General features: G+C 44.2%; 1 protein-coding gene across 2 annotated transcripts in view; it reads left to right on the top strand.

Annotated features, from left to right (window-relative positions):
* Positions 1 to 41: 41 nt before the first annotated feature.
* The window catches only part of ITPRID2 (ITPR interacting domain containing 2), a 39,919-nt gene continuing 23,608 nt past the window's right edge, over positions 42 to 16,352 (top strand). The window contains exons 1-10 of one of the 2 annotated variants that reach the window (XM_032114150.1): positions 42 to 88; positions 378 to 647; positions 756 to 807; positions 5,436 to 5,485; positions 6,327 to 6,383; positions 8,973 to 9,009; positions 10,262 to 10,360; positions 10,814 to 11,022; positions 11,820 to 12,514; positions 16,117 to 16,189. In XM_032114150.1, the coding sequence (XP_031970041.1) occupies positions 434 to 647; positions 756 to 807; positions 5,436 to 5,485; positions 6,327 to 6,383; positions 8,973 to 9,009; positions 10,262 to 10,360; positions 10,814 to 11,022; positions 11,820 to 12,514; positions 16,117 to 16,189 (1,486 nt within the window). In that variant the 5' untranslated portion in view covers positions 42 to 88; positions 378 to 433. Of the gene's footprint in view, positions 89 to 311; positions 648 to 755; positions 808 to 5,435; positions 5,486 to 6,326; positions 6,384 to 8,972; positions 9,010 to 10,261; positions 10,361 to 10,813; positions 11,023 to 11,819; positions 12,515 to 16,116; positions 16,190 to 16,352 lie in introns of those variants that run through there. The other variant, XM_032114151.1, reaches the window with a different exon arrangement.

The following is a 16,352-nucleotide window of genomic DNA, read 5'->3' as shown; positions in this document are numbered from 1 at the left end:
GCAGCGGTATGAGGAAGTCAGAGCCGCCGCCGCCGCCCGCAGCCCGGGCGGGCGCAGCCTCCGCCGCCGCCTCGCCGCGGCGCGACATGTGAGTACCGCGGGCAGCCGGGCCGGCCGGGCTCTGCCCGCCCGCTGCTCCCGGACACCGGCGGGCCGGGGCTGACACCTGCGGGGCCCGGAGCGCCCGTCCGGGGGCGGCCGGGGGGCGGCGGGGGCCGGGTCTGGGGGCGGGCCGGGGTGTGAGCGCGGGGCGGGGCGGGACGGCCGCGTTCCCGGGGGCTGCGCGGACGGCGGCCCCGCGCCCCCCGGCGGCCCCGCGGCCCCCGGACGGGCGGACGGACAGCCGGACGGACGGCACATCTCCGCTCGCCCGGCAGGCTGGCTCTCTCCGGCTCTCACCCGGCGTGAAGTCCCCGCCGGCGCCGCCGCCCCGATGGAGCAGCCCCCGGCGGCGGAGGAGTGGCAAGGGGCGACCCAGAAGAGGAAGGCCTGGGCCAAGAGCCGCGACTCCTGGCAGGCGTCGGAAGCGGAGGATTTCTCGGCAGCGGCGCTGGCCCGCGGCGAGGAGGAGGAGGAGGAGGAAGAAGAGGAGGAAGAGGAGGAGGAGGATCTTGCCGGCGGAGAGCTGCCGCTGGCCGCAGGAGCAGGTCAGTGCCGGGGGGCGGCAGCCCGCGGGCCACCGGGACCCCCACGGGCCGGCGGGGCGGCCTCGCTGTTACTGACTGTCGGCTTCTCTCTCCTGCGCTGCCCCTCAGGCTGTCACAGCGTTCCCAACGAGAAGATCGCGATATGGCTGAAGGACTGCAGGTGGGTGCTCCCGCCGGCGGGTCGCTGCGGCAGCGGGGCCGGGCATGGCCGCGGAGCGGGGAGCGGAGCGGGCACCGGCGCTGGCACGGCCGCCCCTCGGCGCTGCGCGGGCTGCGCCTCCGGCCGCCCGCGCCGGGAGCAGCGCCGCGAGTCCGCATGGCCGCAGGAGTGATGGCACAGTTTAGACTAACCTGATTTATCTGACTTTCTTAATGTCCTCTATCCTTAATTTGAGGTAGGGTACATATATTCTGTCTTTCTATTACTGTTGCAAACTAATATTTGGTGTTTGGAACAGGCTGATGGCATTACTTTTTCTTCATCCTCAGTCACATAGAAGCACAAATGCTACATCAGTAGCAGCTGCTTTTGTCCTGTCTTTTTGTCCATTCAGTCCTAACAACCCTTGGAGGCAGAGTTGATGGGGAGAAGCTAACAATTAGCTTTCCAGTAGCTAACAATGACATTTCAAGACCTCTGCTATTTGATATTTCTGGTTTCTTTCTGCTTTTAAGAGCTGCTATGTTAAGGTGAGAATTTACCACTGAGATTAGGCTGTGCCTCTGTGATCTCTTGATCCAGTAAGCAGCTGACTGAGCCTACTCTGTGAAGTGTGGGTTGTTTTATAGCTATAGGATCCTCCATAGTTTTCTTCAGGCTGTGCCTTGGATAGGGTGTTGGCAGCTACAGGCTTGAAATCGTACTAATCCCTAAAATGTAATGTTCAGACCTGACAGACTATCCTTCCAAAATGCCAGAATGGGAGAAGATTTTTCTGACTTTACCTCAAATCTGATGTCCCGTTGGTCTGCCAAACTATGTCCTTAAAAATCAGTATTATGAATTCCGTGCTTTCTTAGAAGTATTTTTTGAGCCAGGAGAGCAAAAAATGTAAGGACTGGAGGGGGAAGAGGCCCTTGGGGGAGATATTCTTCCTAATGCTGCAGTGCCACTCTGTCTAAATCTGCAGGATTTCTGTCTAGAACCTTCCCTGGCCCTGTGGTCTTTACTGTTTCCATACAGAATTTAAGGAATAGCACAACACTGCAAACTGACAACATGAACATCTAATAGATGGCCAGAAGTCTTGAGTAATAACACAAAGCTTGCAGTTGCATACCCATGCTTTGGTAACTACCTATTGTTAAAACTGGCACCGCACATTTCTGGGGAACGTGTTTGCATCTCTGGCGGTTGATTCCCAAAATACAGGAGTCTTGTTTTACAAATAACAAATGAAGCACAAGTTTACTGTTCTGCTAATACAGAAACACAAATTTAGGTAATGCATGTTTGTGAAACCTGTTGTGCTCCTTCTGCAGAAGTTTTTTAAAGTACAGCTATTTACTACTGTAAATCTTTTCAGAGGAATCTTGTGTTCTCTTCAGATAAATTGAAAAAAAAAAAAAAAAAAAGATTTCCTAAACAATGCTGTTCAGACAGGAGTTATTTATTTTGTGCCTAATATATGTGCAAGCAGTTGCTAGCATGTGTAGTAAAGTGATAATTCACTTTGCAGTGTTACAAGTGATTGTATGTATAGAAATCTTGAACTGATTGTCTCTTGATAGCATGTACATAGGAAAAGAGGACAGCATTAACAGAGGACAGAATAGCCCTGCAGATACTACAGTGTTAAAAGAAACAGTTGTGCAATTTACAATTTCTAGGTTGTCCTCCCTAAAACTTATTACTTGTTTAATAATACTGGTTTTGCTGTTGAGCTTTGATTGCTACAAAGTGTGGGCATACACAAACCGAACTTCTGTTTCTGGTTCATGGCACAACCTTATTCTTACAAGCTAGCTCCATAACAAGTTACCATGTAGCCATTACTACATATGAAGTTTCAGTCACTGAAATACAATACTTTCTTTGTTACATGTTTTCTAAAAGCAGTCTTTCACTTTTTGTCTGAGTTTCTGTGTGTGTTTGTAGAATTAGAAGAAAATTGGCACTTTTAAAATCTTATTTTCTGGTTTGAGTTGGCAGCAGCACAAAAAACCTTAATATCAACCCACTGCATAAATAGATCTGCTTATAAGATGTATTCCTTTGTTTGTTTCTAAAAGCATCAATAGTGTTCTAATATGGATAAAAAGAATTACTAGCTGTCCTTTGATACTTATGTTAGTGGTTTGGGGCTCTTATTACTTGGCATCTCTGTTTCACATCTGCTTTGGAGGAGAGGAGGGTTCCTAATATCCCATGTTATGTACCTTGGTAGACAAGGGTTTTGCTGTTTAGGGTTTTTGTAAAGAAACAACTAATAGCAAACCCCAAAAGAAAAAAAGTGAGTATTTATCATACTGTGATAAGAATTATGGGGGCATAAAAAATGTCAGATGTTACTCAGTCTCTGGATCATTCACATTTTGGGAATCGCATGTCTTCGAGAAAGGCCTCTTTTGCTCTCTCCCTAGTACTTTGAAAAGGCATTCTGAAGTAATAAGAAAGCTCATAAAAGTTGAAACACAAGTGTTTGTATTACACTGATAGATAAAAAGAAATTTTTGTCAACTCTTATGATGACGTGTATTATTTTGATTGAATATGTTTAAACTCTGCCAGTAATACAGGGGATGTGGGAGGTATCTAGGAGCCATCTCCTGTAGATGTGCAGGAAGTGAGTTCTTGAAATGCCTCAGAAAGAAGAGATTTTTTGCCTCAAGTTTAAAATAAACATGGCTTCTGCCCAGTTAAGGTTTTAAAAGCTGAGGTTTAAACACTTCCACAGCACAGTGCAAAACCCTTGTCCTATTCCGAAAGACCACCCGAGCACAACTGGTAGCTGAACAAACAAAGCTCTGGGATGAGAGGAAGCCTTGAGGCTGCGTATGGCAGGGAGAACCCATCCTGAGGGCACAGCAAGTGGAAGGACCCCCCAGCCCAAACATTCCCAAGTGCACAGGGCTGCTCTGAGACAGAACTGTGGGCCTCACTGGTGCAGAGAGTCAGAGCTATCCATGCTGTTGTCTGAAAGGATTTTTGTGTGGTACTTGTCCAGTGTTTAAACTCATTTTTTTGTCTAGTTCTTAAGAGCAAGTTTTCAAAGGCAGGGAGTGTATGGCAACTGTGTGCAGCAGTGCAGGCAGGGCAGCAAGGGGTGGTTGACAAGGATGCTTTTGTGGTAGCTGCTAATGTGCTGTAGTGGTGACAGACTTAATTTATAAAGGAAAATGCCAGCTTTGGTGGATACTTTTACTGCTTTCTGCCAGTCACTGTGTGCAGCACTGACCTTGGCTGTCAAAGTCAATGCCAGCAAGTTTCTACATCAAAAACATAGAGGCATGGGAGTAGCCACCAGGGAAGGAGAGGGAGAAGGTTGGGAGTGCACCCATCAGAGCCAGGGAGTAAACAACTAGCATAGTTATTACCTCAGAACATACGGCTTCTTGTAGCGTGACAGGTTTAGACAATATAGCCTAAGATTTTTCAGACTCTGACTGGACAGACACATGGAAATACAGATCTGAGCCTCCGCAGAGTCTGTCCTGTCACCTGAAATATGCTTATGCACCTGGATGCTCTGGCTGTTTGCCTTGGAGTCCCACCGTGGTGGGACTTTGCTGTGCTTTGCAAAAGGCGTGTTGAAGTGAGCTTGCTCCATATCAGCAGGCTGCATCTGGAGAGAATGAGCTCTTGTCAGAGAGGAAAGAAAAATAAGGTTGTAAAGTGTAAGGTCTGTTAGAAAGCAGATGCAAACTTCCCTTGCTTAATTTGGCCATGGCACCAAAATAAATACTGTATCAGAGCGCTGTTTACTTTCAGGTTTTTGGGCAGGTTTATGTGTTTGTCTAATTAAAAATCCAAATGAAACATACATAATGTAGGTACATAAATCATCTGCTTTCCCCTTCTTTATGAGTATTGTATTTCTGAATTTGTTTTGAGCTTTGAAAGTTAATGCTGTGCTACTTAGAAGTGACAAGGCTTTGGTTAAACATGTCTGAGAGACAAAATGTGGAAACATCTAGCTAGTGTTAACAAATACAGTGTGAACCGAGAGTGGGAATGGACTTGTCATTTGTGAGGCTTCTGCTGCTCCTTTCGAGCACCATGAGGTTCGGCAAATCCCCTGCCTTTCAGGCAACAGCAATAGGAGGGATCATCCGAAAGAGAACTAGTGTGAAGAGTCTATAAAGTATCAGAACTGGCAAGTGACAGCTAACATAGCTGTCAAGATTTTTATCTTGATTCTTCCTGATCACCAGATACAAGTTTTCACCCCTCTCTCCAAGAAGTTTTAAAGGTCTAGAAAAATGGCAACAGTTTTTGCTGCATAAATGAGATTGAATTAATCCTTTCAAAAACTCAAGCTTGTTTTTTCTGAGTGTTTTGCTGAGAAGTCCATGATTTTCCTCAGCAGGGGCTGCCGCCCTGAAGCTGTTTGAGCTTTGCAGTTATTATGTTTTGTTGTTTTTCTCTGCAAGGTGTATTTGTTTAGAGGGCTGGGGATTGTTTAGGAAGTTACTGCCAGTCGTCAAATGTTTGTGCTTTCTGGGGGTGGAGGGAGGGAAGGAGGGAGGGAGGGACAACTGCTGCTATCACAAGCTTGTTACATGCTGTAAAGAAGGACATGAAGCAGCAAGTTTCTTAAGTAGTGTTAATCTCTTCTGTGGTTTCAGAACGCCTCTGGGAGCCTCCCTGGATGAGCAAAGCAATCCTCTGTTGAAGGGTAAGGAAGGGCTTTACCTACTGAAATCTCTTTTGCTGGAAACTGTTTTCGAGGACATTCATGTGAGACCTCGTCTCTTTAGTAGCAGTACAAACCACAGCTGGGTCAGCATTGCGGAGTTATTCTCACAGCGGAGCACTTGTGCCCGAGAAACTGGAGAAGGGAGGAAAGAACCTGAATAAGTCTTTCTGGAGATCTTAGGAAGGTCTAAAAAAACCCCAAATATGCAAAACAGGGAGGTGATTTTGTCTCACAGCTCATGAGCATTAGGTAGTCTCTGCCTCTAATAACTGTGGTTGCCACACCTGAAAATTTTACTATCCGAGCAGGTCCGAATACTAAAGTTCAAAGTACAGTGGGAATGTGCAGGTAGTGACAGGGTGAAGAAGAATTACTTGCTGTGCCTGGAGTCTTCACTTCAGCTTCTAATCTGGTACAGGGAGGTGAGAGGGGAATGCCCCAGCTGGACTCAGGCTCTGGATTCCCCTGGTAAGATGTCTGGAGGGTAGATAATGCAGCGGCAGAAGGCGCAGATGTGCTGAGTGGTACCTCCAGGTTCCCACTTGCAGTTAATTTGCTCGCACATTGATGAGGGGGTGTTTCTGAGCACAAAACTAAAGCAGTGTTGCAGTTGTTCTCTTTCAAAATAGTTTTGCTATGTTCTGAAATGTAACTTCTTGCTTCTTAATGCATTTTAACTGCATGAGTAATGCAGGGATTGTAAATAAAGTCTGGTTATTTCTTGTATCAAATGAAGTGTCTTGCTAATATCTTTAGATATGCTGCTGGAAGGAAACATCAGAGCACTGTAGTTGTTGATCTGCTAACTGTATGTTTTCAGGCATGCTGGTGAGAAATGGAGGAAGTTTTGAAGATGACTTATCCTTGGGAGCCGAAGGTGGGTGTGGCAGATTATGACTCCTTTTCTAGCAAAAAAATAATTATATTCAGTCATCTGATTTTTATTTTGAAGAATGCCATTGGCTAGAAAATCAGGATGAAGCATACAAAAAATGCAGGAAGATTTGCTTTTTGAAGTTATTTAGACTACTGCTAGAGTTAAACACTCTGGGTCTCTGACCCAAAGGTCAGAGGCAGCCCTGAATTTGCTTCTGCCCTCTCATTTTCATACCCACAACGAGAGGACAGCCTGGAGCACTTACCAAGGCTGTGAGAAAATCATTTCTCCTACTTGCTCTTCTTGTCCATGGGTTACTCTTGGCAGCCATGCATGTCCCAGTTCCACTGAATCCCTTGGGAGTGGCATGTGCAAGCTTTTGAAAGGAGGAATGAAATTCTGTCAGCCAAGAGGCAAACCCATTAAGGGCTAAGTGCTTTTAAAAGTGAAAGGCGCTAAAGCTGAGTAAGTATTTTGGATCAGCCTCTTCTGTTGCTAGCTGCTTGCCTTTTCTTTCTCTTCCCTTTTTTAAGGGGAAGGAGATGTGGCTGTTCCCCATGGACTTTGTAAAAAAGACTTCTAGCCTTCTGTTGATCATAGCTTAGAGGTAGCTGTAAACAAACTAACAAATGCACTGTGGATTCTGTTCTAACAGCAGCATCTTGTAGTAAAATAGCAAAAAAATGTCTCACAAACCAGGTCCTGGGGTTATCTGACAAAACTACTCTCCCAGTTTAGCTTTTAATGTTCTTGAATTACTGTTTTTGCTAAGTGCTAGAGCTGGTGTAGTAGAAAGCCCTTTCCTTCCAAATTAGTCTTGCCAGTAGTGTCAAAGCAGTGGGAGAAGGCCTGGAGGAAGGAAGTATCTTTAATTTTTAAAGATTTAAGACTTCTAGGGAAAAAAGTTTATCTGGTAATGATCTTGATCTGATAATGATAGAAAAGCAGTAAATGAGTGTCCTACTGCAATAGATTAAATAGGATTAAATTTTCCTGTTGACAGTCTTTTCCGCTTGTTACATTGCCTGCAGTACAAAGATTTCGTAGGAAAAGTTTCTTTGTAATGATAATCCAAGGCTCTGAGCATATGACCAAGAATACAAGAATCTGTGCATTTCGGAACATCATGTCACTTTTTTCTTTTCAACTTTTCTCTTTATAATTTCCAAGGACTTCTGTTTTTTATGGGTTTTGAGCATGATATAGCTTGTTCAGATGAAAAGGCCCCAGTACTAGAATTGCTGGTTGATTTTTCTGGGTAAGGATGCGGGTGTTTCTGCTGGGCTTCGCTTCCCATCCAAGAACAAGGGACAACAGAGCTGCTTGGAGCAGTGCTGCGTGCCCTGCCAGACAGACAGCCCCTTTGAGGCTGCTGTGAATGGCCTGCCCTTGTGCAGCCCTGACTGCCTGAGTCCAGATACAAGCCAGAGCCCTGTGTGAATGGTACAGAGGGCATTGGGCAGGGACCTGTAACCCCAGCCCACTGCTGAGCTGGTAAAACCTATGGTTTTGCTGTTCAACTTAGTCACTGGATAATCCTTACAGATAGGCTTACCTTCATATTATAGGCAAGAGTATTAAAAAGAAGAGATGTGGGATCTGTGTTTTGCATACATTCCTTTGCATACATTTCTTTGTGATGCCTCTGAAACCAAGAGAAGCTGTGAGGTTTCCACGTTTTACTGTCGATTGCTGACTTTACTGTGCTGGCACAGTGGGTCGAGATGCAGGGTTTTCCTGGCTGTGTGTGTGCCATCACTTCACTCTTTTCATAGCTGATTCTGAGGGCTGCTGTAACAGACACGTGCTCCTTGCCTGTCTCCTGCAGCAAGTTGTTCATGCTGAGTTGCCTCTTTGGAGAAACCATAATTTAATTCTGAGGTTCAGTTCTGAAAGAATAATGCTGCCTGGGATGTTCCCATGTGATCCAGCTGCAGAAAGTGCTGAGTTCCCTGTCAGCCTGACCAGGTGCTTGGTACCTGGCAGACAGCCTCCCTCCCAAGCCCTCTCAACTCTGAGCATGTCTGCTGGCCCCATCAGCACCAAGGGCTTCACTGAGCTCTTGTCCATGTATTGCACAGCTCAGGCAGCCAGGGCTCTGCCCCACTGTGCTGATGAAAAGATGAACAAATACAGTCTCAGCACCTGGCCATGGGGCCAGCTGCCTTTCTTATATTCTTTGCTTTCTCTACTGGAGCAATCCTTGCATTCCTGCTTGTCCTCCTCCCCTTCCCACCCGGGAACAGCCCTGCAGCTGGTAATCATGTCTTCAGTTGCAAAGCAATAAATGGTTTATATAACAATTACCAGCTTATCACAATTTAAATTTTGAGTAATAAGATTAATGACAGTATGTAAACATGTGTCCATGTGAGATTTAATTTTAAACAGAGCTTGATTAAACTAGATCATCTTTATATCAGCCGTATACTAGAAACCCTTGACAATCACATTTATATGGAAAAAGTAAAATCTGATTTATGCAGTATTGCTGGTAAATATGCTCACTGTCTGCTTCTTCATACTGATTGTGGGAAGTGTAGTTACGAAGAGGTCTGGATGTAACTTCTTCTTCTTCTTTCTCTACAGCTAATCATCTACGGAGTGATACCCAAACAGAAACATGGTAAACATCTTTTTTGTGTTTGTTTACTTCAGAGGAATATTTTTATACTGAAAGGCAGGAGGGAGAATGGGCAGTAGAAGTCATGGGGGCTACCACGGAGCTAAAGCTCTTCTGCTCATGTCTGTTTACAAGAAAGGAAAGGAAAAGATCCAGATAACACAGAGACAGTCATTAGGAGGTGCAGAAAAAACATTCAGATTTTCATTCTTTCAGCAGACCTGACATATATTTTGGAGTACCAGGAGGAAAACAGAGAAATGACAAATCTTAGTAACTTAGCACGATTAACCTTCTTTGCCTCACTGATTACTCACGGTTTCAGAAATTTCAAGGGAAAATTAGTTTTGCCTGTCACAGCAGATGTCTTTTGGGAGTGGGGGAAAAGGACTTTGAGAGAGGAGAGATCGTTAGAGCTTCTAAATAAAATGTGCTAAAACTAAAATGCCACTGAGACTTCAGTGAATACTGCACAGTCCCTGTGGGCAGCATCCTCTCTGCTCCTGAGCTGGGCTCCATAAGTAAATACACACTCTTAGGGGAATCCTCTGCTGCCTTTGGTTTCTTGGTTGCTGTTCTCAGGGGGAATAGTTTGTTCCCCAGGGAGATCAGCAGTAAAAGTATGTTTGAACCCAGGATACCACCTAATGCTCAGGCAGCTTCTCCAGATGCAGGGAAGAAATAGTTTGGGATTGGGAAGGAGACTGGCCAGCAGTGTGGGCTGGAGCTTGTCTTGCTTCATTTCCCCCCACATGGAGCCTCTTCAGCTTCCCCAGCCAGGTCCGGGCAGGTCGCAGTCCTGCGCTGCTGCAGGCGGGTGGCAGCTGGGGCGAGCCGGGTACCCGAGGTGTGGAGAGGGTGGCCTTGCATGGAGGGGTGGTCCTGCTGGAGGAGGCAGCACCCCAGGGAAGGCAGGAAAAGGCAGGGCAAGGACAGCTCACTTGAGGCTGGGCTTCCTTACTGGAGGAGGGTGGGAACAGGGAGGGTGGGGCAGCAAGGGCAGATCGGGGTTTGTTTTCTCGCTCGCATTTGCCTTTAAATTCATACCGTCTATGTACATTTTTACTGAGGTGGCCCAGGGTTTGCTTTTGTTTCTGTATTTCAATAAATGACATGGCTAATATAAACCAGATAACACTGAAAGGGAAAAGAGAAATTCAGCAGTGCTGGAGGGTCAGCTCCCCAGCAAGGCAGAGAATCAAGTCCCTGAACATAAGGGGTTTATCGCAGGGGTCCTCTCTGTTTGTGTTGACAGCAATGGTGTACTGGCAAAGGACAAGAGGCTGCAGTTCCATCAGAAGGGGAGAAGTATGAACTCTACCGGCTCTGGAAAAAGCAGCGCAACTGTTTCAAGGTAAAACAGTGCTATGCTTTGAAGGTCTGTTTCTCAGTTAAAGGGACTTGGCTTGTTTTATGTGCATTGTTGCACATAAGAGAAGGGAATTTTCATTTGGTTGCTTGAAAAACTTCTAATTTTTTTTAGTTGTGGTTTTCAGTAAATGCTAACAAATGGACCTAAACATTAAAAATGCATGAAATTTTAATGGCATTTTAAAATTTGAGCTCTGCAGAATAGAACCGATTTTAGAAATCACAGTATTCGATCTGTGATGTGTCTGGGCCAATGGCTCTCGTCATGAGTACCAAAACTTTAGATGCAGAGATCTCCACAATTATTTCCAAAAATAGGCTGAGCTGTAGGAGTCAAAAGTTCAATAAACCAAACTGGCTACTGGGCTGAGTTAGCAGCTGGATAGAAGGGTTTTAAAGGAGGCAGGTAGATGGTAAACATCTTTCATTTGTCTAGCGTTTCTGAATTACTGGAGCTTTATGAGGAAGATCCTGAAGAAGTGCTCTATAACCTTGGGTTTGGAAGAGATGAACCAGATATTGCTTCAAAAATTCCAGCGAGATTTTTTAATTCGTCATCATTTGCCAGAGGGATAGATATCAAAGTGTTCTTGAATGCCCAAATACAGCGCATGGAAGTGGAAAATCCAAGTTTTGCTTTAACAAGTAAGTATGTTTATGAGTTTATTAACTATGTAAACAACCCCAAAAGAGGTGTGTATCTAATATTCTGGCAAAACTCAGTTACAGCCTAAAGGCCAAATTCCATTCAGAATTCATAATAAAACTCTTGCTTTGTCTTAAATAGGCAAGAGGTGACCACCAGGGTGGTACTCCTTGGGGTGAGTGGAGGGGTTTGTAGTGGGGGAGAGAAATACAAGGCATCCTGTAAGGTATGCTGCCTTCTGGTTTGTATCATTCTCATCTCTTACTCTAATCTTGTCCTCTGTTGCAGCTTTAGAGCACTGAAACAAATAGCAATATCCCTCTGTTTCTGGTGTTCTTCAGTCTGTGGGTGGGATTTTTTTTCTGGGTGGCAGCGACCTATTTTTGTCATTGTTGAAATCTGGGGCAGTATTTCTATTGACTTGGACAGGAGCTTTGTTGGATCTGTAATGAGTGTTGCTGCAATGAGGGCATAGCTGTCCTTTTGTAGTTGCAGATGGAGAGAGCAATGCGAGTAACTCTTTCTAGCATTTTGTAAATAACTTGCATTCACACACATATGCCACTTACATACTTTGGGAGAACTTTGCATGCTGTTCTTGTGCATTTAGTAAAGATTCTTGCAAAGGTGTTTCTTTTTCTCCATAGTACAGTATCACTTTCATGTTACAGGCCAAGGCAGTGTTCATTCAGCCTTAGGGGCCCTTGGTAAAAGTAGGAGGAGGTTTGTGGGGCTGGACAGAGGTTATGATCAAAACTGCCTCTTCAGATATGCCTTGTGTTTCGTTCCTGTGCAGGTCGTTTTCGTCAGATTGAAGTGCTTACTACTGTGGCCAATGCTTTTTCTTCTTTGTATTCTCAAGTCTCTGGGACTCCTTTGCAGAAAATTGGTAGTATGAATTCAGTGTCTTCCAGCAAAGAGGCATCCAGCCCTCCCCCTCTGAATCGCAGCAATACAGCCAGTCGGTTAATGAAGACCTTGTCAAAACTCAATCTGTGTGGCACACAGCAAGCTGATGGCAGCAGCTCCTTAAGTCCTTCGCCTGTTGAAAAAGGGAAAAGTCCAGCTGAAGTAGAGAGTGAGGAAAATGATGTGAAAAATGAATCTAAATTGCCAAAATATCCTAAAAAGAAAGACTGTCCCTCTTTTTTGGCTACTGTAAAGGAGGAGATAGGCAGCAGTCAGACAAAGGCTGCGAACACAGACAGACCTGCACACCCCCCTGCTGTGACTGATGATGCACAAGAGGGTACTGTGCCTCCAGCAGATGGGCAGGGTGGCAGGTTGGCAGGTGCCCAGGATAGACCCTGTGAAGAACCCAGTCTTTTGGACTCGCCGGGCCTCAGCAGCAGTTCCAGTACATCCGACAGCAGTGTCCTGACACAGAGACTGTCCACAGCATCACCAGGTAGAGACCCCTGCGCTCCCCTCGCAAACCCGTCCATAACGAACCTAATGCTGCAGCAGAAGGACTCCTTTGAGATGGAAGAGGTGAGTGAAGATACATGACTTTCTTTCTTTGTGCATACAGTTTACATAACTCGCTGTCTGCCAGCAGAGGAATGTTCCCTCTTGTGCAGTTGACAGTGTTTTCTTCAGGAATACTTTAAATTCTCCGAGTGTTGCACTTTCTCAGCAGTTGCAGGCTGCTCTAATTGATCCTCTTAGTGAAATGAACTTGCTGCTGCTGCTGCTGTTATTCCAAAGAGTCAGAGGGAAAGTTCTCATTCTCTTTTTTTAAATCAAATTCAGGTAATTGCAATCACTGGCATAACTCTTAGGAAGTTTTCTCTGTGTAAGTAGATGTAGCTTAGGCTTTGTATGTACTAAAACCTTGGGGGTTTAATTTTTATTTTATTTAAATTGTTAACTAGAAGTCATTACTTTTGTTGCCTAAAAGTAAATTCAGTTTATTAATTGATGTTGATTAAAAATAAATTTGTGAATAAAGCAAGAGTTTTGCTGCATGAAACAGAAGAGGGGCTTTCATGCAGCATGAGGTGCTCATCTTGTACAACTTTTGGTTTTGATAACCTTCTACTGTAAGCAGATTTATTTGTTCTCTGGAAATTAGCATGTTGAAAGTCATTGTGACATGACTTTCGGTGATGGCTCAGCTACAAATTCTGTGCTGTCTTTTAATATCTTCATAAATGCAGATATCCATTTTTATATTGATAATTGTCCCAAAGGATTTTTAATTCCCCGGTTCCTGTGAGTGATTTGTTTATTAGGCTAGTAAACATGCAGCCTACAAATTCAAAAATGCAATTTTTGTATAGACTTGCAGCTTGAATTGTAAGAACTGTCTCAAAATTCTTAAATGAGTAGATGCTTTTGTGGACACATTTTGGTGTGACTGTTAAAAGTTCAGTAGTTAAGTTCTTTTTCTATGTGAAATAGATGTATAAAATGAAGGCTATTGTGATTTCATTGGTGAAATGAAGAAAGCAAGTGAATAGAAAAGCCCCAGCGTTTTACAGCGAATGATGAAGTGATGATTTAGTAGATACTGTGTCTAGTGTCATAGTGTCATGACAAGCTCTTCTAGATCAACTATTGTAGCTGAGGGCACTCTTTAGGCAAAAAAAAGGTAATCAATCCTCTTGTGGTTCCTGCCACTTGTTTATTCCAGTGTGTCCTCACCCACATGTTGTGTGGCCATCTACTGAACCAGAACAAAGGACTGGTTCAGTTGAGGAGGGAAAAAGAAACCCAGTGTATTTCTGATTTATTTCTTTTTCCTGGCTTAGTTTTCAGCCAGATAATTTTCTTGATACAGCTCGTTGTGTAGCTACAAAAGTGTTTATGTTGGCACAATTGGAGGGGACTGAGTAGCAATGCATTTTGCCACATATTTCAGCAGAGAAATATATTTGTGGTACCCTGGGGCAAAACTGAAACAATTAATGTATTTTATATATATCCATATATGTGTGTATGTGTGTATATTAAAAAGAGGAGTGGATTTTTCCTTCAGAGTAAGTTGGACTGTAAAGACTTGCTTAATTCTGTGCAAATGTGATGTGTTTGCGAAGTTTTGGTTGACACATTTCGTGCAGTGATGCCAGGCATAAACACAGCTGTTTGGACAAGACAGCATATGATGTGGGATGGGATTGTGGTGAATTTTTTGTTGATGCAATATAGTATATACTTATCAACTGCCTACAGATCCCTGGGAGGGAGGGATTCACTTTGTTGAAGACATTTCAGAACAATTCCTGGCAGTGTGATTTTATTTTTGTGTGTCTCTAAGCAGGTTGTAATGAACAATAAACTGTATTAGAAACAGTGACAATAACTCCTCCCCCTCTTTTCCTAGCTTGGCTTGGAGTGCATTCTTATGCATAAGAAAGATGACAGATATATCAAGGAAGTTCTTTCCATGCTTACGAATGCCTTGGAGGTTTGCATGCCCTTCGGAAGTCTGTGGCTGTGAAGATAGCTAGTGTGGGAGTGAGTCAGGGCAGGATTTCCCCCAAACACCCACTCCTGAGGTGGCCAGTGACAGTCCTGAAGGTCATTTACCAGCATGAATATTGGCTGAGGGGATGGGGAAGGAGCTTCTGTTTGCTTGAGGAGCTGCACCGTGCTGTGGACATGGTTGGAACACTGTCTCCCAGCCAAGGACAGGAGGTGGACAATATTTAAATGAGAAGAGGCTTAGCTGTTGGAAGGCTGCACATTTAGCCATAAGAAACTAGGAGGTTTGAGAGAATCAAGACACCTTTCCTGGAGCTTCCAGTTTTATTAAAGTGTCTGTAAAATTACTTGCTGTTTCTCATTTAAAAAAAAATAAATAAATTTTTCCTAATCTTTAAGTTGTGAGCCCCTTCTATGCTCCCCTGCATTTGGATAAAATAAGGATTTACCCCTTTGGTACAGCCTTCATTTCCTAAAGGAACAGAAGCTGCTAGATTTATAATGCAAAAGTAATGCTGCTCGCTTATTAATGGTGGAAAGTTCAGGACGAGTACTCCTCAAAACCCTTGTAACTGAGAAAATGCACCCTTGTAGCTGCTATACACGATACCAATGCAGATAGAACCTCTTCCTTAGCCAAATACTAATTTTGGCTTATCAACATCAGTACCTTTGTTTTTTGATAATTTGATAAAATTAATGATAAGTTGATAAAAAATGGAGATAAATTCATTGCATGATAATTTCGAAACTGGGTTGGCAGCCCATTAGAGGGAAGAGTTGTGGATAATTGGATTGCGGGGTTATGCATGTAGACTTGCACGTGATCCGTTAGGATTTTTTCTGGATCACACAAAAGAGAGAATGTGTTCTTGGTTTTGAACGAAACAAAGGCCTCCCTGTTGGGATCTTAGGCATATTCTTTTCATTGTTTGAACATTTGCCTGAGAACTGCTTTCTTAATAATACTGTGTTTCACAAAGTTATTGAGTAAAAAGATTCATTTTTATGTAGTTTAAAGCTTCCCAGTTGAAATGTGCATGGATCTGAATATGTTATCTTCCTCTTCTGTATGGGAAGACATAAGAAGTATTTCCACGAGTAGTGGCGTGGGGAGGTCTGGAGTAGATTCTGGCAGGGTCTGGGTCCTTCTGCTGGAGGACTGGTGGCTTGTAGGATATAGTTGGTAGGGCAGCAGATGACAGTCCTTGTGTCATTTTTCTAAATGTATTGTACTTGTTCTTTATATTCACATGAAGGGCCAAGAGTTCTGACTGGAAAAAGATGGTAGTGTAGAGGTTGTCAGAGGTGTTTTCACACGGTAGTTTTAGTGTTCTGGCAAAGAGGAACTGAGAACTCTGTGTTGTCACAGGATGTGATTTCCAGGTCTTTGTGCATGCTGTGTGTAACCAGAGGGGAGTCCTGTGCTGTGGGTGGGAGGTGCTGCCCAAGGATTCCTGTTCTCCTCCAGGAGCATTACTGAATGCCTGATTAAGTTGGTTCAAGGAGATTACGATTTGCTTCTTCCATCAGTACAGGCTGTTGAATTGGAGGAAAACCCAACAAAACCTCCTCCTGCATGTGCAGTGTGTATAGCTTAGGCACTCTTAAGCACAGGAGCATATTCCAGTTGGCCTGACAAAATATTCATCTCCTCTTCCTGATAGATCCAGAGTACAGAGGGGGATCTACCTCACGTTTCAGCTACACACCAGCTAGCAGTGACCAAGTCAAGGAAAGGTGAGTAGACTGCAACTTCTGTGAGACAGCTGACTGCTGAGTGTCCTTCCATCTCTGAAAGGCTGATTCAGATATTTTAAGCTTCTAAAGTTTGTTTTCTCTCTAGAAATAAAAAAGTTACAGGTTTCTTTTTTAGCTAAATCACAGAACATTACTACAAAGT

Source organism: Corvus moneduloides, chromosome 7 (assembly GCF_009650955.1).
Source record: "Corvus moneduloides isolate bCorMon1 chromosome 7, bCorMon1.pri, whole genome shotgun sequence".
NCBI classification, from domain to species: domain Eukaryota; kingdom Metazoa; phylum Chordata; class Aves; order Passeriformes; family Corvidae; genus Corvus; species Corvus moneduloides.
This window is presented reverse-complemented; position numbering and strand designations above follow the sequence as displayed.